General features: G+C 39.6%; 1 protein-coding gene across 3 annotated transcripts in view; it reads left to right on the forward strand.

Moving 5' to 3' along the window:
• tpm2 (tropomyosin 2 (beta)) overlaps positions 1-25,748 on the forward strand; it is a 40,298-nt gene extending 14,550 nt beyond the window's left edge. Inside the window, exons 1-8 of one of the 3 annotated variants that reach the window (XM_078271604.1) lie at positions 1,860-2,024; positions 4,278-4,411; positions 7,023-7,140; positions 7,707-7,777; positions 9,102-9,177; positions 13,879-13,941; positions 14,928-14,997; positions 24,486-25,748. In XM_078271604.1, the coding sequence (XP_078127730.1) occupies positions 1,893-2,024; positions 4,278-4,411; positions 7,023-7,140; positions 7,707-7,777; positions 9,102-9,177; positions 13,879-13,941; positions 14,928-14,997; positions 24,486-24,568 (747 nt within the window). In that variant the 5' untranslated portion in view covers positions 1,860-1,892 and the 3' untranslated portion in view covers positions 24,569-25,748. Of the gene's footprint in view, positions 1-1,859; positions 2,025-4,277; positions 4,412-7,022; positions 7,141-7,706; positions 7,778-9,101; positions 9,178-11,628; positions 11,705-13,878; positions 13,942-14,927; positions 14,998-24,485 lie in introns of those variants that run through there. The other 2 variants (XM_078271603.1, XM_078271602.1) reach the window with 2 other exon arrangements.
• The last annotated feature ends 699 nt before the right edge of the window (positions 25,749-26,447 follow it).

A 26,447-nucleotide genomic window follows, 5' to 3' on the forward strand; every position in this document is an offset into this window, starting at 1 on the left:
TCCACTTGAATCCCATTTTCTGCATTTCTACATACATTTAGGGACTATGATGATACATAATCCAGAAAATAATTCAGTTGATCATAATGATAAATTCTTCCAGAATGAATAGTACTAAACTACGTATAAGAATAAGATGTCTTACTTTCTTGATTGTTTAAAATTGAGACTTATAAACTTATAAATATAATAATGTCAAACTAATTTCAAAGTTGGGGGGACACAAAGTGTTTTGAAAAGTGTGTGTGTGTGGGTTTGGACATGTCCCCCCTGTCCCCAGTGGAAATTACGCCCTGGAGTCAATCAATCAACGGACACAACCTGAGTAATGGGCACACTCACCTACTTATGGTGCGTTCAAATCAACTCAGACGTGTTGTAAGTGCGGGGGACAGAGGGCACCGACATGGAAAGGGCTTTAGCCTGCTATATGCTGGTATGTTGGTAGGAATGATAGATGGGCAACATGGGTGGTAGGTAGCCCAGAGGTTAGAGTAGCCTGAAGGTTGCTGGTTCAAATCCCTGGTCAGAGGTCACAAAAAATGACAGCTGGAGGGCTAAATGCTAAGAGTAGTATTCTAATTTATAAATAGTAATTTATTTATTTATAAGGGTTGATTTGTTCAAGCCGGCCGAGTTAAACGTGGGACACTACTGGATGCAAATTGAATTTCTATTATCTATGAATAATGTATAAAATTAGCAAGGGATAGGACCTGAAAAGTTCTCAACTTCCTCCTACCCCTTTGAACATGAACAATATTATCTGAATTGCTTATTTGAAGAAAAAAAAAATGGTGCACCAAAAGGGATTACATGTTGCCTCAGCAGGCTACATTGAGATCAATGAACAACCTGACTCAAGTCAGTTGTAGCGTATGTGTTCACATACATGGGCATTTACAGCTGATTCTGATTGATTTATTTTAATGTTTTTTTGTATAGGGACAAGTAGCCTATTTAGCATAAACCAATGCCACACACCACAGCATTTAAGCCTCTCTAGATGGGCCTTTAAAATACATCAAACTCAACAACAAATACATGAGACAAAAACAAAAAACTCAGAACATAACAAGAAATACAGACTAAACTATACAAAGAAGCACCATAACACAAAAGGCCCCCATTATTCATGACTACATGACTGCTCCCTCTTATAAACTCTTGTAACGTTGGCCTAATAGTACCCTAATTTATGGCAACAATTCAGTAATTTTAGGTCATTCATTATTTATTTGAGAGGACAAATTATTTATCAGCGTAAAATAAGTAATTACATGGTACAAAAAGCTAAAAACAAAAACAACTTAAAAAATACTCATGAGTATATATATCTAATCTTATTATTATAATAGCCACATTTCATATTCATAAGTGTAAATTCACTGGAAGAAACCATGCTTTATAGCCTTTAGCAATGACTTCAAACAATACCTTCAGTCCATTCAACACTCCCTTAAACAAAAAGCAATTAAAACTGTAACAGCTTGTACATTGTTAAACATTTTTACATAGATCTTTATTCCCCTTAATTGGGATTTTTCTTTTTTTCTTTTTTTTTTTTATTGACAAAATGCATCATACAGAAATCAGTTAAACAGAAATAGCACAAGAACATCAATTATACAAACTTATGAAGATAAAAATAAAAAAGCATACGAAGCAATACAAACGAAAATCATTACATAGAAAAAGAATAAAATGTCTGGCTGTGAATATAAAATGTGGCATACAGAATGATAAAGTTAATATGATACTCAAGAGCCCTTAATTCTGAAATTGTAACCGGAAGAATCGTCGAGTTGACGCCATTAATGCCGACCTCTGACGCCGTTGCCACGGAAACCCCGTGACACCAAACGTTAGGAAAAGAGTTGAGTGTTCACAGCATGGCGACTTTTGCCTCTATGGACGCGGTGAGAAGGAAAATCCAAACGCTGCAGCAAGTGGCGTACGAAGCGGAGGAGCGAGCAGAGATGCTGCAGGCGGAGGCGGACATGGAGAGGCAGGCCAGAGAGAGGGTAACGTTACCGTTAAAACACCCAAACACCGCGGGGAGACCGCTAACCTTACCGCTGAAGCTGGAGTTCATGAACTACCTTAACGTTACTCTCAATTTTCAAAACAACCAACCGACGTTATAAAATGTAGAACCGCGCTAAAATAAATACATTGTAACTCTCTGGAGGAAACGTTAAAGGTAGCCTACATGTCAATATGTCACGTTCCACCGGACGTAGCCCAACTTTACTAACGTTAAGCTAACGTTGACGTTACCAAATATGTTACTCTGAATCTAAATATTCCATATAGGATTATGTAGCCGACTTCGATGTGGCAAAAACATAGTTAACATTTTTGAAAATGTATATTCATTTAAATATGATGACAGTACAGTAATTGGACTTGGACATTCCAATTGAGGTTGAATTTAAAATCCTTAATTTGTGTTTTACTACAATATTTTGATGTCATTTGATATTGTACTTTTGCTTTCACTCGAGCCCAGTTGAGTCTGTTGAGCTCTCCAGTGCTCCACAGGTTTCCTCTGAACTTTAGTCTTTGTTTTAGCACAGTGACAACTAGCTAACATTAGAGACATCCCAGACACAAACAAATGCCACATAATATCTAGACTGCAAGGATTTGGGAGATGTATTTTTTTTTTTCTTTCATTAATTCTGCACTTTTAATCAGACAAATGTGTCCTGGCTGTGTCATCAAAGGTGTAAGCTGGTGTTTCTCAAAGAGCGGTACTACTACTCCTAGGGGTACTTTGGTGTATTGCATCATTTCTAAAATAATTAGACTATAATAGCTAGAGAGTTTAAGTGATGGATTTTAAATGTTTGAAGTAGCATTTCATTGTTTTATAAAGGTTTTACTCTGTTCAGGGGGTACTTTGCTGAAAAAATATTTCAAAGAGGGTACATTATTGAAAAGAGTTTGAAAACCACTGGTTTGAAACATCATCATCATTGGTGCTTCTCTCATTCCTACTCTTACTGGTCCCAACAGGCTGGTTGCCTGTTGTATTTACATATTTTTCTTAGTTTTTTGCTTCTACTTTTTCTTCTATTTTTCCCTTTCACTTATAGCTGTGAGTCCCCATTCAGCATGTTCTCAGTTTTACTAGTATTTAAGTGTATTTCATCACTGATTTGAATCTGTACAGAGTGTGACCTGAACTGGTGTCACATATTAGCCATCATCCATCATCGATTTAGTAATCATAGCCACATAATAATCATTTGGATGCTTCAAGAGTCGATGAAGATGAAATAAAACTGAAATTGTTGTATTGGTTTTTAAGTAGTAAGTATTTGATGCATCCAAATATGGATTGTGTCTGTTCTGCCTGTGCAATATAGGCAGTCACCACTGTCATTATGGTTCTATAATTATATATACTATATAATTATAGTATACAGGTTTTTCCCTACCATTATAAGGCTTTGATTCAGCACCTAAGCTGAATTTTCAATTCAATTTTATTTATTGTGTTAAATCACAACAGGAGTTATCTCAGGACACATTACAGATAGAGTAGGTCTAGACCACACTCTATAATTTACAAAGACCCAACAATTCCCCCACCCCCCAAGAGCATGCATTTGGTGCGACAGCAGCGAGGAAAAACTTCTTTAAACAGGCAGAAACCTCAGACAGACCCTGGCTCTTGGTGGGCGGCCGTCTGTCGCTGCCGGTTGGGACACAGAGACACTGATACAGATGCACAGAAATATGATTTATAGTAATTATAGCAGTTGGCTTGATGCGCCGTGGCAATTATATTAACAATAACACTGGACACTACGCCGCCATAAATATCCCACAATGCAATGCGGTAGCAACGACAACGTTCATAACAGACAAACGGACAGAAACCGGGGAGCTCTGTAATGTCATTAACGCTCTAATTTACATTTCTACATATTCAAACAACTGTTGGTCTAGTTATTCATCTCTTTCAGTAATTCAAGCGTTATCTGGTGATGCCGCTGGAGCGGAGGTCGGCAGGGGTTACCATGGTTACGCGTCTCCAACAGCAAAGAGGCTCTCAGGAAGTGACCTTGAAAATTACAGCTTAGTGCGTCCGAAAAGATACACACTACTTTTTATTTACACAAAAGTATGTTGAACTATAGTTTACATGTTGAGTATGTAGTGCAGAGTATGCAATTTCGGACGCCACCCTTGTCTTCCACAAACCTAGGGAAAACACTGGTATGATGTGTGTGTGTGTGTGTGTGTGTGTGTGTGTGTCCCTACAGGCTGAGGCTGAGGTGGCGTCTCTAAACAGGCGTATCCAGCTGGTGGAGGAGGAGTTGGACCGCGCTCAGGAGAGACTGGCGACTGCTCTGCAGAAGCTGGAGGAGGCTGAGAAAGCTGCGGACGAGAGTGAGAGGTGAAGAGCTTCATGTCACTTGAGCTTTTCCCTTTGTGTTCCAGTTAGTTGCAGCAGGGCTGGATCAAACTGTCGGGGGGGGGCCAGGATAACAAATAGCTGATTGGCCCAGAGTCCCAGAAAGCCACGTCAGTCAGTTTGTAATCATTTGATTCAATGCAAATGTGTGTAAGAATATCAGCGGTGGAACAAGTATTCAGATACTTTTTAAGTAAAAGTACTAATACCACACTGTGAAAATACTCTGTTACAAGTAAAAGTCCTGCATTGAAAATGTTACTACAGTAAAAGTCTGTAAGTATCATCAGGAAAATGTAGTTAAAGTATTAAAAGTAAAGAAGAATCCTCCCATTTTAGAAAGTGTAAAGGATCCAAACAGTTGTGTGTTGTGACCATTGTCTTAATCATCTCAGCTGGACTCGTAGGCCGTTATATTGTTGGCTAGTTTTATTTAGATTCTAACATCAGATTTCATAATGTGTAAAGTGACTAGTAACTAAAGCTGTAACAGGTGAATGTAGTGGAGTAAAAAGTACAGTATTTCTCTCTGAAATGTAGCGGAGTAGAAGTAGAAAGTGGCATGAAATTTGTACTTGTACATGTACTTAGTTACATTCCACCACTGAAGAATATGCACCATGTAAGCCTGTATTCTGTCACAGGGTCCTTTGAGGTTTATTGTGCTCCAGTGGTGAATATTTGTAGCTGATCAAACGACCACAAAGTCACCCCCGCACAGTCAGTTGCCTGGTTAGTATTCCAGCCTTTACCCAAGAAGACTAAGGCATTCAGTTTAAGGTTTTTTTTCCGAGCAGTTCATTGATAACTCCCGGTGTAGTGTTTGAGTGCCAGGCTCAAAGACGTTCCTGTTGGGTCAGGAGTGATGTTCCTGTGTTATCACCAGGGCCATACGCAATCTGAGGACGCAGAATACCGCAGAATTTTCAGCAGATTTTTGACAAATAAAAACCAAGCCAAGCAGAAAAGCCACCAGTCCTCTACATTCTTCAGATTTCCATTGTGGATAACCGCTGAAAACTGTAAAACTGTAGATTACGTTTCACTGACAATGTCCAGCTTTAAAAATTGCATTACACCATGAATTGGGTACTGTTGGGTGGTGTCATATGAAAGTTCAGTGTTGGACCAGTATACGTAGCTTATTTCATTTAATTTATCTAATAGCACATAAAAAATGAGCAATAAAAAAAGAATAGAATATGCAAGGGAGGCCAAAACATAATCAATTCCCATAAGAAAAAACACAGAAAAAGAAAATATAATCTAAATACAAAATATTAAAATAAACTAGTAATTTACCTACATACCAATTCTGGGATTATCTAGCATGGTGTAATGTAATTGTTTTGCACTTTTACACCTATCTCGCTTGGTCCCGACTTTCTGACTTTTCAGTTTGATCCAAACCAAAATGACAGATGTGAAACCTTCCCCGGACCAGGTTCTGGACCAAACAGCCAAAATTTGGTCCGTCCAAAAGAGGAAGTCTCTGTTAGAAGACCGGGGAAGTTCCTGAAGGAACAGCTCAGTGCTTAGTGTGTATGCTACATGAGGGAGAGAGTGACAGTGAATGTGCTCAGAGCAGATAGCTGTCGGCTATCAGAGCTGAGAATACATCAGCAGTTTACTTGTTAAGTGGGAGTAAATATACAGTGTAGCTTTCAGTTTGTCTCTCTGATATAATAAATGCTGCAGCTCCTCAAACCCCAAGTAAAGTTCCCGTGTCTTGCTCCTCAACATCACAACAACACAAAAAGAACGTACGTGATGACAACAGGACGTAGTAAATTTCAGTGCTACAGCAGCAAAATATCAGACACACAGCACACATACAGAATATACAATAACTAATACATTATAAATAGGATAGAATACAAGAACAATGAAGATAAAAAAATACAAAGGAAAGAATGTACAAACGTATATACAAGTTAAGTACAAGATAAAAATGTACAACTACTTAAATAGTATTTATAAAAATGTAAGTACAATCTGTGTTTGTGCAGGTTGCACTTAGTGCAGTATTGTGATGTATATGACTCTTTATCTAACACTCAGTGATGAAGTGTTGAAACGTTTTATTGCATATAGTTCTTTTGTGAGCTTGCATAACTGCAGTGTGAAACCAAAACTTACAGGATCAAATGTATACAATGTAACAAAAACATGAACCTTGGTCCGGACTTTCAGGTGTGAAAAGCCTTTACAGGGACTGACTGGGCGCTGATTAATGTTGCCCCGCACGCAGTATGGGTCCTACTGTAAATACTGAGTTTAACAAGGGGAATATGACGGCGGCTTGACTGAATGAAAATCTGAATTTAGCTGAAAATATTTCCCAAAAGAAGTGTAGGCTTTCAAACGTATGTTGGGTTTATACACAAATTTACAAATTTGGATCCTATTGATGTCAAACACAGAAAGAATTTTCATATTCATGAAAACAATGAGACGGATGGCTGCCTGAAACTAGAAGAAGTAGCAAGAGTGGCATCAATGTATGGACCCACGCAATGTTCCAATAAGAAAGATATGGATGTGAGAAAAGGTTTTGGGTTAACGGTGCTTGTCTGCTCCTCTCGTCACTCAGAGGGATGAAGGTCATAGAGAACCGAGCATCCAAAGACGAGGAGAAGATGGAGATCCAGGAGATGCAGCTGAAGGAGGCCAAACACATCGCTGAGGAGGCCGACCGCAAATATGAAGAGGTGGGGCAATCACTGGTTCTGTACAGTGAAAAAGTGACAACCCTTGTGATGTCTTCCGGTAGACCATGCAGCTTTTAGATTTTTTTTGGTCGTCTTTTTAGACACTTTAGTCACTTTTCCCGATGTTGTTTTTTGATTTATCACTTTCTGTGAAGTTTTTGAAGCTTCTCCCGAACGTTTTTGTCCCTTTTTTCCAATTTTTTTGTCACTTTTGTCCAATGTTTTTCTGCGCTTTCTTTGACGTTTTTTGTTGTTTGTCAGATTATCCCATTCACATGTTAAGATAAAAAACATTTTTACCAGACTAACTGTTAAGAATTTAGGAATTGGTTAAAGGCAGGTAATGACTTTACAACTTGGACTTGACTTGGGACTTCATAGACCATCATCACCACTGAATATAGTACATACTATACACAACCAGTACAGTATGTAGTATGGAATTGGAACACAGTAACAGTGCCAGTGAGGGTAAATGCTAAAGGTTAGTGTAATTACAGATCCTCTTTGTTAACACAGTAGGAAAAGAGAATGGTTTCAGTTGCGTGTGTTTTGGATGTCTGCAGGTTGCGCGTAAACTGGTGATCCTGGAGGGTGATCTGGAGCGCTCGGAGGAGCGGGCGGAGGTGGCCGAGGCGTAAGTCAACACCTGCACCATGAAAACTCACACCGACACCAGAGCCACTGTGCATTATTCATGGGATCACTACTATGGCAACCTGTGATCTTACACATTCACTTGTGATTGATTTACCATCAAACAACCCCCCCCCCTGTGTTTATAGTGAATTGTTAAGTGCTGCATGGACTCATTAAGTCTTAATGATTCTCTTAACAACTGCAATTAATGAATGTTTATGATTAATCTACTAATTCTTTTTTTTTCAGTAAATGGATTAATCATTTGAGCTATAAAATGCCAATCACAAGTTCCCGGAGTTTATTTTATCCAACAAACTGTCCCAAAAAAAAGAGAAACTTGAACTTACGCTTGGCGTTTTGCTTTATAAATGACCTTAACGATTAGGATTAGGAAATGAGCTCACAGTGGAACATACAGTATCCCTTACTAGGGCTGGGCAATATATCAATATCATATCGATATCGTGATATGAGACGAGACATCGTCTTAGATTTTGGATATGGTAGCATCTTGATATGGATTAAGTTTTTTTTATTTTCCTGGTTTTAAAGGCTGAACTTAGACTGTTCTAGCTGTTCTATTATTTGCCTTAACCCACTCATTATATCCACATTGTTGATGATTATGCAGTGTTTCCCCCAGTGTATTGCAAGCCTGGTGGCCCACAGGGCCTATGTTGCACCCCACCAGGCCTAAACCACTGGTTTTAAACTAGTTACAGTCAGGCAGCTCGATTGGAAACTTAGACGTAGTCAAATCTCCAGTTTTAGCACTGACTTAATGTAGGCCCTATGGAATCTGTCTCATAGCTTTTTAAAATTCACAATTTCGCAATTCCGTCCATGATTCTGTTGTCACAGAAACTATTGGGCTCTACATTAATGTTGCCATCAGTCTGTGACTGGCCCCAGCCAGGCCATCATCGGAAAAAAACACACTTGCCACCGGGCCTAACAATTTTTCTGGAGGAAATCCTGTTATGTATCTAAAATTTAGATAGAAGATATTTTGTTAAAGCGCCAATTGTCAACCCTACGATATCATCGCAATATACAACATTGAGGTATTTGGTCAAGAATATAATGATCTGATTGTCTCCACATCGCCCAGCTCTATCCATTCCACATGATAGTGCTAGACAACCACATTTAGTCAGACACATGTAATAACCATTTTAGCAATACTTCTGAAATGTGGGTGTGTGTTTTGATGTAATGCATGCCTGAATACACTACCACCGCCTGTTTGGGACTTGTTGTCTGTTATTGTTCTATGCACTGTCCCCCTCACCCCCGACCTCCTGGACTAACCCCTTCAGGCGAGTGAGGGAGCTGGAGGAGGAGCTCCGACTAATGGACCAGAATATGAAGTCCATGATGTGCGGAGAGGAAGAGGTACTTAACTGTACGAAAAAACTCCAGACAGGTCTAACTCTGACCTGCTGCCTTCTGCTCCTCTGACTTGCAGAGCTCTTGACCCCTCTCTCTGTTTTCTGTCTGCACTCAGCCTCAAGCATGGCCTTCAAGCAGTACTTAACGGATAGCTCTGGTGATATTCTATGCTGTTTTTCTCATTACAACAAATCCCATGAATAGACCAAAACCAACTGTGTGTGTGTGTGTGTGTGTGTGTGTGTTCTTGTAACTGTGTAATGTGAACAAGAATCTTTTTAAATTGGCCCATTATTCAGGGAGAATGCTGTAACTTGCAGCCGCGAACCGGGCTGCAATATAATCATATAGGGGAAATGTGCACTGTCAATTTCCGTTTTTGCCACTGACAGGCTCAGATTATTATTCTAAGTGTCTGACAACATGATGGAAATAATCCATACATATATGTATATATATATATATATATATATACATATACATACAGTCAGGTCCATAAATATTGGGACATCGACACAATTCTAATCTTTTTGGCTCTATACACCACCACAAAGGAGTTGAAATGAAACGAACAAGATGTGCTTTAACTGTAGACTTTCAGCTTTAATTTGAGGGTATTTAAATCCAAATCAGGTGAACGGTGTAGGAATTACAACAGTTTGTATATGTGCCTCCCACTTTTTAAGGGACCAAAAGTAATGGGACAGATTAACAATCATACATCAAACTTTCACTTTTTAATACTTGGTTGATATATATATATATATATATATATATATATATACATATATTACAGTCAGGGAATCCATAAATATTGGGACATCGACACAATTCTAATCTTTTTTGGCTCTATACACCACCACAATGGAGTTGAAATGAAACGAACAAGATGTGCTTTAACTGCAGACTTTCAGCTTTAATTTGAGGGTATTTACATCCAAATCAGGTGAACGGTGTAGGAATTACAACAGTTTGTATATGTGCCTCCCACTTTTTAAGGGACCAAAAGTAATGGGACAGATTAACAATCATAAATCAAACTTTCACTTTTTAATACTTGGTTGCAAATCCTTTGCATTCAATTCCAGCCTGAAGTCTGGAAGGCATAGACATCACCAGACGCTGGGTTTCATCCCTGGTGATGCTCTGCCAGGCCTCTACTGCAACTGTCTTCAGTTCCTGCTTGTTCTTGGGGCATTTTCCCTTCAGTTTTGTCTTCAGCAAGTGAAATGCATGCTCAATCGGATCTTGTTCGTTTCATTTCAACTCCATTGTGGTGGTGTATAGAGCCAAAAAGATTAGAATTGTGTCGATGTCCCAATATTTATGGACCTGACTGTATATATATACATACATACTATACTTTTAGCATGTATAGACCCCTAATTCACACATTTACATGTGGAAATATATTAGCTCTATACATGCTAAAAGTATTGTTTATTTACATGGAGTCTGGTGGGTTTGGCGATGGTGATTTCAGGGCCGTTTCTGGTTAAACAAAAAGGATCTTACTCCTTAACAAAAAGGTCTATCTCTGTAGGGATCCTTTCATAATGTTGTCAGACACTTAGAATAATAATCTGGCAAAATCTCAGTGGTGTAGTCTAATTGTAGTGGGTATACTGTACCATTTTTTTATATATATATATATATATATATATATATATATATATATATATATATATATATATATATATATATATATATATATATATAAGCAAGCCAGAATCTACCTTTGGGGGAGGGGGCATATCATAGTGGGGGGTCTGGGTGTCCTCCCCAGGGAAGTTTTGAGCATCAGCAACTTAATTTCCTGTATTCTGATAAACTTTTATGCACCAATTTATGGTGGAAATACCTTTTATTTAGCCTATGTGAAGAAGAAAAACAAATAAAAAGACAATTCAAAATATATGAAAAATATAATGGAAAGTATGTTGTTGCATGATGTCATTTGGCATTTTTAAGTGGGTATATGGAAATCCTGGAGCTTTCTTAGTGGGTATACTGCGTTTACCTGCGTATCACGTAAACTACACCACTGGCTGCCTGTATGTACAGTAGTATTGAGAGAAAGACTAACATTGTTGGTTTGAGTCTGCACATGGGACTTACTGGAAAAAATGTAGAATAACAACAGATTCATTTTTTAAATTTGTGATTAATCATTATCTTAATTTTGGCTGTTACCCAGCCATGTCTACATTTCTTGTTTTTAAAAACACCCTGGCATCTTGCTAAAACCCTCTTCAGCACTCTTACTCTGAGTCAGGTGTAAACAGAGCCGTTTTCATGACAGATCGTCATCTTCTGTCTCTGAATAACACAGACAAAATGTTGGGAGTGGTCCTTCAAACCAGTGTCAGGGTTTGAGCTCTTCTGCTTTCCTACCTTTCAAATCACTACCTTTTTTCTCCTGCTTTTCCTCTCTCTCTCTCTTGCCTTGCTCAGTAAATCAGGAGACCTTGAGGAAGAGTTGAAAAATGTCACCAACAACTTGAAGTCACTGGAAGCCCAGGCTGAGAAGGTACAGTAGGAGCTGAGGGACATTCAGCCACAGGACCGGGCCAGTCAGAATAAAACAAAGACATTTAACAGCACACGTACCGTCCTCATCAGCTTACTATAGAGACGATCAATAGGGACGTTCAGGTGACCGAGACATGCATCCTCTTTTCTAAAAAAGTCCCTGACAATAAAGCTCATGTCCATTTGTACGACTGACCTATGATGTTGACTTGAAAATTGGGGAATCGGTTAAAACTAAATTTGATCATTCCGTGGACAGGACCCTGGGAATACTTAGTGTTGTTCAACAACCTTCAGGGTTTTTCAAAGATTATTTGACGTATCTTTCAGAAGGACCAATGCTCTGTGACCTGAATGTGCCCTAACGTATGGAAGCAAAGAGACAGAAGTATTTGATTGAAATTATTTTATTAGGAATAACCCCTTGAGATGTAGCATCTCATTTTCGAGGGGGTCCTTAAAGGCAAAAATCGACAGTACATTCACAATTAGACAAGACACTTAACAAAACAAGACCAACAAAAAAAGAAGGGAAAAAAAAAGAAGCAATAAATATCAGAAAAAAATCAGAATCAAAATCAAGCAATCATACTCAATGTCTAAGCCGAGCACTAAATAAATTGGTTATTAATAATATGGGCAGTGGTATTTACAGTGATATAAATATAAAGGTGTTGTAGAGATGTTATGGACAGGTACAGTAGATTCTGTAATAGGAAGACAGGGCACTTTTAAAGGAGTGGAGAGATTAAATGGATTACAATGTTTACAGGTAAATTATTCCAATCTGAGGGAGCTTTAAACATAAAGGCTGAAATAATAAAATGTATGTTTACATTTATAAATAAACTGTAGCCAATGCTGCTGTCTTCTTGTTGAGGGTGATGGTGAAGTTGTTCATACTGTACATAATAGAATGATGAGTTGTGAAAGGACATCCAAGAATACATCTACAGTCTATTGTAAACAACATGGAGAGGGAGGAGATTAGTGTTGGGTGCAACTTGATATACAACATAGGCAGGGTGCGATTTGTGAAAGAAGCAGAGGGGGGGGGGGGGGGGATGTCTTTTGATCATGCACAACGAAACAAAACGTGCAAGAATGAAATCCCCCTTCCAGTACCACCATGGATATAGAGCCACTCGGCCAGCCATGCCAGAACACTTATTTATGAACTTCAATATCCAAATGGGGATAAACATAATTCAGCAGAGGCAGGTAAATAAATCGCATCCTGAACATAGGTGTAGTCCAGAATTGGTAAAAGGAGTTGCTGCACACAAGTTTCTTTCTAACAGTGAAAGAGACGCAGTTACTCAAGTGACAGAGAACACAAGTACCAAATGTGATTATTTTATTTTACATTATGATTAATGTGACACTTAAATGAGAGCTCAGAGTCTAGCCAAAGGCCAAGGTATTTGGTGTGTTCAACAGATCTTTGGCCCATGCATTATACCTCTGTCTGAATATACTTATTAGGTTAGATATGTTATACATGAAAGATGCTTACCCGTTAATAAATTCAAAGTATAGAAAAAGTGTTTTCATTTTAACAGCCACTGAATACTTCATATTGTAATTAAAATAGGACATTTGTTGATTTGCAAATTAAAAAAAGCTGAATTAGAATAACTTCAAGTTTATAGAACTAAAAAAAAAAAAATAGATTCACGTTGCTCAAATGAGTTCAAATCCAGATGTAGAATTTCAAGTTAAAAAAATAAAATAAAAAATATTTAAATTCAGTCTATCAAATTCAAGTTGAACAATTCACATAGCAGAACAAATAAATTCAGATGCATGGTTTAAAAGTAAAATATTTCAATTCTAAGTATTCAATGGCTGTTAAAATTCAAATACGTATGTCTTTTATTTGCTTCCTTAATAATGAACATATCAGAGGCACAAACTGTGGTTAAGACATAAGTGACAAAGTTGAAACGCCCTACAGCTACCTTAACATTTTACTGTTTCTGTTTTTGGGTTTCAAACCCAACTGTGCATATTTATCCTACTTATTGTTCTTAAAGAAATTCAAGTAACACAGCATAGTAGTGTATTAATCATCTATGTATGAAGTCTGTCTCCTTTTAGTAGTGAATACTGGAGTTGTGAATGTATTTTTCAATGCACTTTGTAAAACAACCTCTTATATTTGGATTTCAGTACTCGCAAAAGGAGGACAAATACGAAGAAGAAATCAAAGTTCTTACTGACAAACTGAAAGAGGTGAGAATTCTACAGTGTTACTGTTTCTAGTGATGAACAATTTTTTAATTTTCTTTTTTTTTTTTTTACAAAATATAAAACCTACAACTCGCAACAGGAACAAATTCCTAATTTTCTAATTTACACATCCAATGTGGCAAACCGTTTATATGACATCTTTCCAAACGCAGCCACCTTAGCCATCTCACAAGCCCACTCCTGGATTGACGGCTCCCCTTCATTCCTCCATCCTCTTAAAATAATATGTTTGGCTGTTATTAAACTAGTCTGGACCCAGCTTCTTATGCGCTTATCCATCCCTACAGGATTGACCCATCTCCCAGAACAAATACTTTTGGGCTGAATGGAACCTGGCTCCCTGCAATCAGACTTAGATTATCATGTATCCCAGTCCAAAATTCCTTGACCTTATCACAGGACCGTAGGACATGAAGTAATTGGCCGTCCCTCTGTCTTACATTTCCGTGTTACTGTTTCTGTTGCTTACTTCTTCCTTAGGAGCATATCCGACTGTGTATTGACACATATTGTTGTGCTGTGTTAGTGCTGTGCTATGGCTACCCGTCAAATATAGGATTCAGTTTAAGATTGTCACATTAACATACAGAGCATTGCACGGTCAGTCACCTGCATACGTGGCAGACCTACTGGAACCTTATTTGACAGCGCGCCCTCTACGGTCTAATATGTCAAATTTGCTAACTGTTCCTCGCACCCAGCTTAGGACCCGTGGTGACCGAGCCTTCGACTTTGGAACGCTCTGCCTCCTCTTTTACGATCTGCTGTCTCTGCTTTTATAAACAGGCGTTTGGTTGACCTGTCCGCACTGTATTTAAATTTTTCTTTGTGATTTTAATTGTGCACTGTGTTTTAATATGTATCATATTGTATGTTTTATGTAAAGCACTTGGTGATTTTTATCTGTAAAGCGCTATATAAATAAATTTGACGTACTTACTTACTTACTTACTTTGTGTGTGTCCCAGGCTGAGACCCGTGCCGAGTTTGCAGAGAGGTCTGTGGCCAAGCTGGAGAAGACCATCGATGATTTGGAAGGTATTCAACACTCACCTGTGGTCTGCTCGTCTAGCAGCAGAAACATGTCTTGGAAACGTGTGAAAGTAACAAATCGCTTCGCTAATTCCAGTTCTTCTGTTGGAACTGAATTGATGACAGGGTTGGGCATCGTTTTTTTTATTTATTTCAACCATTCTGATTCCAATTCCGATTCTTCCTTTCAATTCCCGTTCTTATCGATTCTCGATTCGGATTCTTAGAGGGCTGGAGTTGAAACGAGTCACATGCTTATTTCACAGATAAGAGGAACATTTGATTTGACATTTTGATTGAATGGTGATTTACAGTTTTACCGGGCTTTTTCCAACGTAAAATAAAGCCACACTTTAGCCGCTTATTGTGCTCCGTGGCTGCAACACAACAGGCGCCTGGAAGTACGCCGGCCACCACAGAAACCAAAACTTGCGAGTATTAAATTTGGAACCAGTGATCTGATTCCAAAACGATTCCAAATGATTCCAATAAAGAAATGATTCCATTGAAATCTTAATTTTTGAAATGATTCCAAGTTGGAACCAGTTCTCGATGCCCAATCCTAGCTGTGTCCTAGCCAATGATGATTGGAAGAACCATATCACCGCTATCTAAATCATTGCATGTGCCTGGTTATGCAACTTGAGAATTAACTTGTTCTTAGTGTGTAAATATACAGTGGTCACCAGTTTAACTCATCCAAAGGCAGAAGGTTGATAGCGAGATGCATTATTTCTGGGTGTTTTCACCTCTGTGGACCTGTGGTCTTGATGAGCACAGTGTTGTGAGGATCTGTAGAGGCTTATGGTGTCTGGAATCAGTCAAATTGTGCCTGGGTGCTCTCAAATGCCACCCTCAGCTTTTGATGGTCCCTAAGTTGAGCCGTTTGCCTCCAAAACAAACGTGCTTGTTTGGGTTTTTATCATCAGTTGATCTGTTTCAATGTACAGATGGCATGTGCAGTCCATGCAATCATGTATTTTAGGCTGTGCACAAAAGTCCACAAGACATACCTGTACACCCTCACAGATGTGGGCAGCTATGTGGATGAGGAGGTATACTGAAAGAATTGTGTAAAAGTAACGCCATGGATGCGTAGGAGATACAGACCCTATGCCTGAGATACAGACCCTATGCCTGAGATACAGACCCTATGCCTGAGATACAGACCCTATGCCTTAGCCTGAGGTGCACCTCTAAAAACATTTAACTACACGTCAGGCTACACACGTCGCTCGGCCGTGTCTTGGTAGCGTTGCATTTCCCCCGACTCATTTCCTGGTTCTCCTTCTCCATAATGAAATCAAGGAGAGGGTTAACTTATCCTGCTCCAGATTTCATACCGTGGTCAGAAAGAACAGGGAAGACACTTTGTTTCTCTCACTATGACTCTAGAGTCACTACTCTCTCCAAAGATAATCCCCGTCACACTCTCACTGCTCTACCACCCCCCACACACACACACACACACACACACACACACACACACACACACACACGCCGGCCCTGTTATTCTCTTAAAGAAATTGACGCACACACCAATGCACAAGTATAAACTTCAGGCCACTTACATAGGCTACGGAGAAAGCTCTGGGTGGAGCCTCAGCAGAACCGTAAATCAGGCTTACATACAGGAGCACTGTGCTCGTTTTGGAGTATATCAGGCATTTACCTGAAAATGTTTGCCAACAATTAGGAACATATTAACAGTGGAGTGAGAGCAAAGAGCTGGGCCTGCTGGCATTCTGGGGCAGAGTTTTCAAAGCCCTGTGGCTTTATGAAGATTGTTATTTACCAAGTACCAAGTCAGAGACAGCTGGACTTTGCAGTTTTAGTCTATTGAATATTTGTCAAGAACAACACAAAACATCAGGAGGAAACTAATCCAGACATCAGGCTTCCTGTGACGTCTTGGACAGAGCCCTGCACCCGGTGGTTTAGGACCCGGCTGTGGTTTGCATTCAACTCTTAAATGCAGGCCAATGTAACTTTATTGAGTACATTTCATACACAGGGTCGATTAGAGTGGTTTACATACAGTACATACAGTACAACAGAATACATGACAGAAAGTGTGTAGAATGGTAAAGTAGATTAAGAACAGGGAAAACAAATAAAAGCATAAAAAGTGAACAACTGATAAACAGCCAGCAGGTGGCATGTGTGATCATTCCCAGCCTCCAAAAGGCCAAACCCATGCCAACACACTGTACTGGGGTCAGTGAAGTAAACACTACTTCATTGGTTTACCACTGTAGCAGTATGTGTTTAGGCATTTCTAGAAGGACAACTTACATTGTCATGAACCAGCTATGCTTGACAGTTTCATCCAACAGTACGTTAAAATTCACCCAATGCCACACATCCGTAACCTCTGGTCTCGTATTGTGTGTCGGAAGAAGAACTGTAAGTGCTGGTAAAGAGCTATTTTGAATCTGAAAATAAAATGTAATAGCATGGCTGTTTACGTAGTTCTAGTAAGTCAAAGCATTTGTGCGTGTGAGCGCACTGCAATGATGAGACCACTTTGGAAGATTACTGTGGATCTTAAGTGCTCGGTAGTATAGTCGTGCTATTGGTTCAGTAATGTCCTTAGTGGTAAGAGACCAGATTGGAAGACAGTAGGATATTGTTGAAAACACAATGGTACTTTTAAGTACTTTTTTTTAATATATATTACATTTTAATTTTGAATGCAGGACTTAGACTTGTTAATACCAAGTACAACGAGTACTTTTATACTGTAATATTGCTATGTTTACTTAGGTATAGAATCTGAGTACCTGTTCCACCACTGGTGACTAGTAGCAAGTTGGAAGGGTTTCTGGGTTTGAAAAAGAGGTAACAATAAGACTTTGTAAGTGGTGAAACAATCAGATTTTCTTAACACATCCAAGTCAGAGACAGAAAAGCACAAGTTGGACTTCTAACATGGCTTCCAGAGGGTTACCCGAATGCACTAATAATGTAATTAACAATTCAACTAAAAACCCTTTTGATCTAGGAAGTGTTTTAGGCATGATCTCCGGCATGTGTTGTATACAGAGGTGTTGAGTGGAGCATTCATTCACACCGCTGCATGACTTCAGTCAGTTTGAGTGTATTTGAACCCGGTCTGACATGATTCGTCTGACTGAGCTTGAAACCTGTTTGTTTGCTTTGTTACTTGTGCTCAGGTGAGCTGCAGTAACCAGCTGATGTGACGAGAGTAAAATCTGATTTATGCTTCTGCGTTAAATCCACGCCGTGGTTAGGTACATAGGTGTGTGGAGATACCGACCCTACACCGTAGCCTGATGTGCACCTCTCAAAAAATGTAACTTCCTGTCGCAGCAACGCAGACCGCAACTGACACAACTGTGATTGTTCTGCTCGGCCGTGGCTTGCTAGTCTTGTATTCTCTTCTCTAAAGTATCCAGTATCGAAAAATGCCCAATATCACTACCTAAGGAGTCAATCTGATCAGAGTCAGTGAGCCAATCAGCACGCAGCATGCTTCTACCAAGAACCATTAATGTTTGTGATTGGCTGTCTAACGTTACACGTCAAAAAACTCTACATTACACAGGGACGGCTCACAAAGTAGTGTTGTAATTTCTTTCTTTTTAAATTTTTTTTAAATGAAATTGGTATCGTTTAGGAACCGGTATCGAAGTCATGATATTGGAATTGGTACTGGTATCGAAGACGTTTGAACGACACCCAGCCCTAGCAGACACCAGCGCAAAAGTATAGACCTCAGGCCACTAACTGCAGCGTAAGCGCTGCGTAAAGAATCTGAATCAGAAAGAAAGTTTATTGCCACAGTAGTGGAACTACATGGAATTTGCCTTGGTGATTGGGTGCATACATACAAACAAGCATATTAAACATTAATAAGAATAAACAATAAATACAAAAATAGAGACAAATATATACAAAATGAAAGCCCCCGCAGAAGCATAAATCCTGCTTAACACCAGTGACTCCTGGTCATTTAGTTAGTTCTTTTTGTTCTGTTTCCTGTCCCTTCGCCTCATTCCGTTTCCATTCTGTGTATCTGTCTACTTGTGTGCGGGTGCACGTGTGTGTCTGTGTGTGTCTGTGTGTGCGTGTGTGCGTGTGTGCGTGTGTGTGCGTGTGTGCGTGTGTGTGTGTGTGTGTGTGTGTGTGTGTGTGTGTGTGTGTGTCTGTCCTCCAGATGAAGTGTATGCTCAGAAGCTGAAGGGCAAGGCTCTCAGCGAGGAGCTGGACCTGGCCCTCAACGACATGACTACACTGTAGCCGCTCTCATTTCCTCTTTGCTCCTCCTTCCTGTCTGAACTCTTGTCCGCCTGCTCGCTGTCGTTTTGTTCCATTCCACAGTGGTATCAGGGGCTAGAAGATGCTAAAAATGCAATGTGCTGAATCCACAAACGCTTCAGGAAGTGGTGTCTGTGTCACGCAGCACTAGTCTTTGTACAGCGGGTTGAGTTATTGCCCACCCAGTCACTGCTGTGTGTCTGCAGGTTCACTGAGTTAATGTCCTCTCTTTATTGAATATTCATGTAAACCTGTACCCCTTCCCGCTCTGTAATAAATGTATTAAAGCTCTCTTGACTTTTCTGTCTCCTTCCAGTCTTGTCTTCTTTCTCTTTCTCTTTTGTTTCCTTCTTCTGTTTTACATATATAAGCAGTGTATGAATCATGAACATCAGCTTTGTGTAGTTGTAAATAGAAATAAGTAAGTTTGGAGTGTTTTTTATGCATTTGAAATATACTCTATATAACCCCTTGTAGAACATATTTAGTTGAATACCTCACTCAGGTTCCAAATTGAAGAAAAGAATCTTGACTTAAAGGTCCCATATGATGCACATTTACGGATTCATACTTGTATTTTGGGTTTCTGCTGGAACATGTTTCAATGATGCCCAAGATAAGAGCCGTTTGAACAGTCTAAGTGATAAGGAAAGGTTCTTCATTGCTTCCTGTTATCCTTTACGAAAGGAAAGGAGATAACGCCGTCCCACAAGTCCTTGTGGCAGCTTAATTTAAAGCGACGCATCACCATTTGGCCGTTTTTATAATCAGAATATTAAGGTGCACAGTAGTGCCGGCAGCCGTAATCCTGTACGCACCGTTCTTATATTTTATTTTCTGTGAGACATTGCAACCCATCTAATAGGCCTGATAATTATAACGTTTATGGCACTGTTTGAGTGGTTTAATAAACCGGTTAATGTGAGAACTTTACTCTCCTCTCCAACGCGTAAAATGACAGTGAGCATGTGTTTACAGAACTGTGAATGAATGGATCGCTGAATCCAAAGTTACACAGCGCACCAGATGTTATTTAGAGCCCAGGGCAGCGTCTATATATATGTATATATATGTATGTGTGTGTGTGTTTTGTTAAAAGGTCACTACAGATATGACTACATGATTATGACCTTGTGTAAAAGTAGGGAAATGATGTGACAATTGCGTGGATCGGCTCTGATGGCATTCAAATACACTATCTGAAATCCCCCACCCACACCCACCCAAATATCAGTCAGTATCTCTCTGTGGGTGGATTGAGCGTTTTGATACTTTTGCCATATTAATGTAGCACCTCAACCTGCTTTATAATAAAAACATACTTTTTACAATAAGGGACCTCTACGTTTTAAAGAGAAACAGTGGTTGATGATGAACATTCATGCAGCATGGGTTATTTCCTGGGGCTCTCTGTGCGGCTGATGGAGCTCCAGACAGCTGGGGGGCAGGTCGGCAGGTGTCAGATTTGTGCAGAGCAGCAGAACAAAAACACCCACACATCGCAGACAGTATGATAATAACATCCAAAACACAAGATTTACTCTCAGTGCTTTCTGTGACATGAGAAATACTAATGTTTTAAAATACAAAAACGACCAAAATACACAGAGCTACTTATAGCTCAGACGTTGTGGACAAAGCCAGTGAATGAGTCTGCTTACAGTGGAGTAGACGGTCCTTAATGTGGCCTAGGACACATTCCCGTACACACTGCTACAATAATGTGGTCATATGCCCCCCAGGCCGCCTCCGAATGTAGTCTGAGAGATCATATCTCAATGGCTACATTCTAGTCTTGCTTTACCAGACCTTCCTCCCCAGTGCTGCAGAGGAGGGTCTGGCTAGTCCACCCAGCATTCCTGGCTAGGAGAAAAACGTCTCTTGGGCGGTGCTAAGCCACTGACGGAGCCACGGTGCATCTGCAAAATAGCCTCTGGAAGGAACTTGTTTTGGTGGAACATGTGTACGTTCAAAAGTAGTTTTAGTCGAGAGAAAACTCAGATTGGACAGATAATATGGAAAAATATCAAAATGTCATAACAAGACATAAAAAGCATATGCAATAGAGCATAGAACAATATAATAAAGTGCAATTAATGGTCATAGTGCAACAACTAGTGTCCCCAGACACATTCCAGACTTCCAGGCATCTTTTCAAAAGGTATTGTGCAAAAACAACAACAGTGTTTCTAACAGTTGCGTGACCAGAGACCACGTTACAGGCTTTACAGCATACAGCCCTCGGATGGATTATAAGATAATACAAATGATGAATTACAGCCATTATATAGATTATTACAGCTACAGGAACTCGGGAGAACTGTCATATGAGCCTGCAATGCAGGGCTGCTCAGCTGTGCGCAGTCCCGTGGGTCGGCTCGCATTAACTATGCACATTCATTATGGCTAGTTAAATAACTCTGGGTTAGGGTTAGCGCTGGACGGAGCCCTGGTGCCTCGGGAAGGAACTTGCTTTGGTGGAACATGTTGTCGTTCAAATGGACTATCTGTCCAATCTGAGTTTTCTGTTGCATGACTAAAACAACTTTTTAATGTACACATGTTCCACCAAAACAAAGTTCCTTCCCGAGGCTATTTAGCAGAGGCACTGTGGCTTTTCTCGTGTTAGCGCTGCCCAAGATGATTGTGATTGGTTTAAAGAAATGCCAATAAACCAGAGCATGTTGTTCTCCCATCCCGGGAGTGCTGTGTGGACTAGCTAGACCCTCCTCCACAGTGCTGTGGAGGAAGGTCTGGCAATGCGAGACTATATGTATATGAACTCTCCTTTTTATTGTATCTGCTTTTAAAAAAGACACTTCCTGAATGTAGCAGCGTCTGAACACAGCAGAGAAAACAGACGAAAGGCAAAAAAACTAAAAAAGCAGCGACCGGAAAATCAACGTATCGATTATGGTCTGTCACTGCATCGATGCAGAATCGTCCACGTCCGCATTATGATGCATCAGTGCAATGATTAATTTCAACACCCCTACATCACAGCTGCTTTTCCTTCTCTATTTGCTGAGTCAACAGAAGACTCTCAGGTCTGCCTGCATTTGTATTAGATGATCTGTAAACCATGTTTCTTTATGTGATAGCTGTGGGAACAGATCAATACATCGCTACATTTGCAGTGTCAGGTACATACTGTGAGTAACAAACATACTGAGAAACCTTTATATAAATGCTTGATGTGTTTGATGGCTAGTATTCGGTTGGATTTGCTATAGTCTCTATACAACTATACATAAGTCTCAGTGTAAAACAAACTACTGTACATGGACACACTGTCATGACACTATGCATAGGCTTGGCTTGCCTTGCTTCAATCAGTGACAAAGGCTGATTGCTTTGTGACAGTGATGCTTTAATTCATTTCATTTTCAAACAAGTTTTGTAGTTTTTAAGTTGGTTTTGCAGGTGGAAACGGTTTTGTGTTGCACAGTACAAATAGATGTGGTGGCTTCAGTTCCTTTATTTAGAATTACTGGAAAAACAGTCTTTTAGAAAATGAGCTAAAACAACAGGTAACACTTTATTTTATATTATATTATAGTTGATAATTTACTCATAAGTTCCTGGAATAAACTATGTATTTAATCTGGTACTAATTAAAGGCAATTATAATGCCCAGTGTAACTGTCTGAATTGCCAGATGAACATCAGTTCAGACATCTGTAACTGTATAGTCTCGCATGTCCAGCTCTATCTCCACAGCGCTGTGGAGTAAGGTCTGGCTGCACCACAGATGCATTCTGGGAAAGGAGAAAAAAACGCTCTGGTTTGTTTGCATTTCTTTAAACCAATCACAATCGTATTGGGCGGCGCTAAGCTCCAGACGGAGCGACGGTGGCTCTGCTAAATAGTCTCGGGGAGGAACTTGTTTTGGTGGAACATTTGCAACACACAATAGAAAACACCACATACATTATTAAATGAAGTTTAACACAATACAGTAACATGAGCTATTTAAATGAGCTGGATACGTGGCCGGGTTGGATTAGTGGGTAGAACAGGCGCACATATACTGAGAGGTTTATGCCTCGACGCAGAGGTCCAGGGTTCAAATCCGACCAATCTTACCAGTGTATCTCTGTGTGTACTTCGTCCACAGCAATCCCACCAATCAGTCCCAAAACCTCCCAGTTAGAGAGGAAATACAATATACATAAACATATTCTTAGTAAATCTTTGGCAGGCCTGCCTTATTGCCAATTCAAATTTTCTTCAAAACAGACTAGCCCCATTATGATCAGTACCAAAAGACATTGGGTTTTTTTCCCAGGAAACTTCCGAGTAAATTATTAGAAAATGATTAGGAAATTCTAGTTTTGTAAAATAAAGTGTCATTGAAAAATGTAGTGTAGTGTTAAAGCAGGTTTGCGATGTTCTCCAGCAGCATTTCATTCTTCTCTTTTAAACCTCTGAAACTGGCGGATTGAGCTTCTCGTCTGTCTTTTTAGCACAACCTTTTATGGTAAGACAGAGTAAAGGAGCGCTTCTTTTTGGTGGTGGTTGAAGAAAGTCTCCCAATAGTATCCCAATAGTATCAGAACAGCATGACAACCAAGGCACGCTTGTTGAAGAAAATATTAAAAAGCCTTTATTGATCAAGTAAAAACTAATTCTACTTGCCCAAAGTCTATTTTTACTGACATTTTTTCCCCCCCAAAAAAACCCATCAAAAATAGCATTAAAAAACCTAGGTGAAAAACGTAAAAAAAACAATGCAGAAAATAGCATCAAAAACGTCAAAAAAGCATTAAACAATTGGGAGGAAAAACCGTCCAAAGCGGCAAGCACAAACTCAATTCTTGATTGGCCAACGGCACATTCAAATCAAACCAGTCAACAAGCATTCACCGACGTAGGGCGCAAGAAAACAATGACATAATTTATGATAAGATGAAGGCCAAACGGGCAAGTGGGTTGATTGATTTACTTGCCCGACCTTGCGTTTTACTTGCCCCGGGCCATGCATAGCAAAAGATTAAAAAAAAATTGTATTTTTTTCCCCTTTTGCTGTGCATTAGCTGCATCAATAAAGGATTTTTTTAATATTTTCTTTAACAAGAGTGCCTTGGTTTTAATGCTGCCCTTTTATGGTAAGACTGTGTGGAATTTGAGGGCCTCTGGATTTTCTGTATCTCCAGTTCCAGACAGGAAATGTATTTAAATACTCACCCTTGTGCCTTTGTTTCCTCCCCCAGAGAAACTGGCTCAAGCCAAAGAGGAGAACCTGGACATGCACCAGGTGTTGGACCAAACCCTTTTGGAGCTCAACAACCTATAGAGACCACCTCAGAGCTTTAATCAACGCTTTAATCCCCCAACCCAACCCAAGCTCCCAGCGCAGACCTGTACAGATGGAGTCTGAATGTAACATCAACAGGTGTTTACACACGCGTCATGTGAGGACGGTTCAGACGTCAGTCTGGAGCCCCTTGCAAGAACGTGTCTATGGCTAACTCAAAGATATTTAGTGTGCACTACAAACTGTTGCAAGTCTCTTTAATCAGAAAATGATCTTATCTTCAATATAAGGTTCCTTGGACCTCATTTATCAACAGTGTGTAGAAAATGTTCTAAATTCTGTCTTGCGAATGAAATTTAGTATGTGCTTAAGAACAAAAATATCTGTATTTATCAAACGCCAATCGTACGCACATCAGTAAGTAATCAATCTTGATAAATCCCACCTGTTCTTAACCACCATGCTCGTTCACGCTTAGGCCAATGCATTCAGAAACGCCTCCAATGAACCATAAATGGTAACAACACAACCCTTTATCAACCATGTGAATGTGTTAGTCCCTCACCACAATAATGGCAAAGAAGAGGAACTTCTCAAACACTGAAATGGAGCTACTGGTAGATGAGTTTGAATCCAACCAACAAATATTATTTGGTTCACTCAGTGCAGGAGGAATTACAAACAAAAGACAAAAATGCTGCACAGGAGAAGGTCAACGAATATCACGACACAAATCCAGCAGTACATTTTTGGGGATGCGGCACCTACTTAGAAGCCACTCTGTGCCCTCGCCAAGCAGATCAGCGCCATCTTTGAGCGCATCGCTTGCCAAGTCTTCCAATAACGCATTACGCATTTGCGTGGCAATGTTCTTACACATTACATACGCACACACCTGTGCGTACGCGCGGTTGATAAATGAGGCCCCTTGCGTTCACATGTGACTACCTTGTGTGCACGTAAAAAGTCACTCATGGGCACAACTGTCTCAAGAGCCAATGTTTCCACTGGAACAGTTTCTCTTGTTTGACCAAACGTGACGAAGCATTTCTCATTGGACATAGTCAGGAATGTAGCAAAGCTCACTTATGTATTGTCATCTTTTCAGAACAATGATCAGAAACTGAAACTCATACAAGATAGTTGCTGCTGCACACAAGGAAACCTTTCTCCTTCACACAACATGGTTTCTAGTACAGGAAATGGCAAAGGTGTAGAAGCACTGCTTTAATACATTTGCAAATTTGTTAACATGACAAAAAGTGAATAAATCCTAATATAACATATGCAACTAGAAAAAGTAGTCAAAAAAGTAGGGCCTAAACTCAAAGGAAGTCAACTAAGCAGTAAAGAAACTACAGTAATGCCAAAACCAAAGGGGACGTGCACCCCCCCCAGAGATAAAGTGTAACTATACATTTTGAGACAGAATGTAAACAACTTGTGTGCACCTACATTAGAAACCAAACTGTCATAAATTGAATAAAGTGTGTCACATGTAAACACAAAAGACTATGTGTAGCGTCATTTTTGATATCTGGGTGTTAAAATGGGAACAAATGTAACTTTTTGTTAGTTTTACTGACATGGACCATGTAAATTAAGCCTTATTAATACCAAGTTATTTTTTTTGCATGACTGTAGTGGGGACAAATCAGAAATTGGGGTATCAGATCAGAACACACTCATTTTGGATGGCAATGACAGACAGTATATATTCATTTTAAGTTTTCAAAAACACACCCAGTGTATGTTGTAGTGTGTACTACACACTAGTGTGTTGACTACTCTGAACCAATCAGAATCATTTGTTTTTTTTAAGTCACCATCTGTGAGTTACAAACAGAGGTAATGTCAGCTCTCTTTTAACAGAACATTGACAACCATTCTACATTACCAGATATTAAAAATCTGACTG

The sequence above is a fragment of the Sander vitreus genome, chromosome 16, assembly GCF_031162955.1.
Source record: "Sander vitreus isolate 19-12246 chromosome 16, sanVit1, whole genome shotgun sequence".
NCBI classification, from domain to species: Eukaryota; Metazoa; Chordata; class Actinopteri; order Perciformes; family Percidae; genus Sander; species Sander vitreus.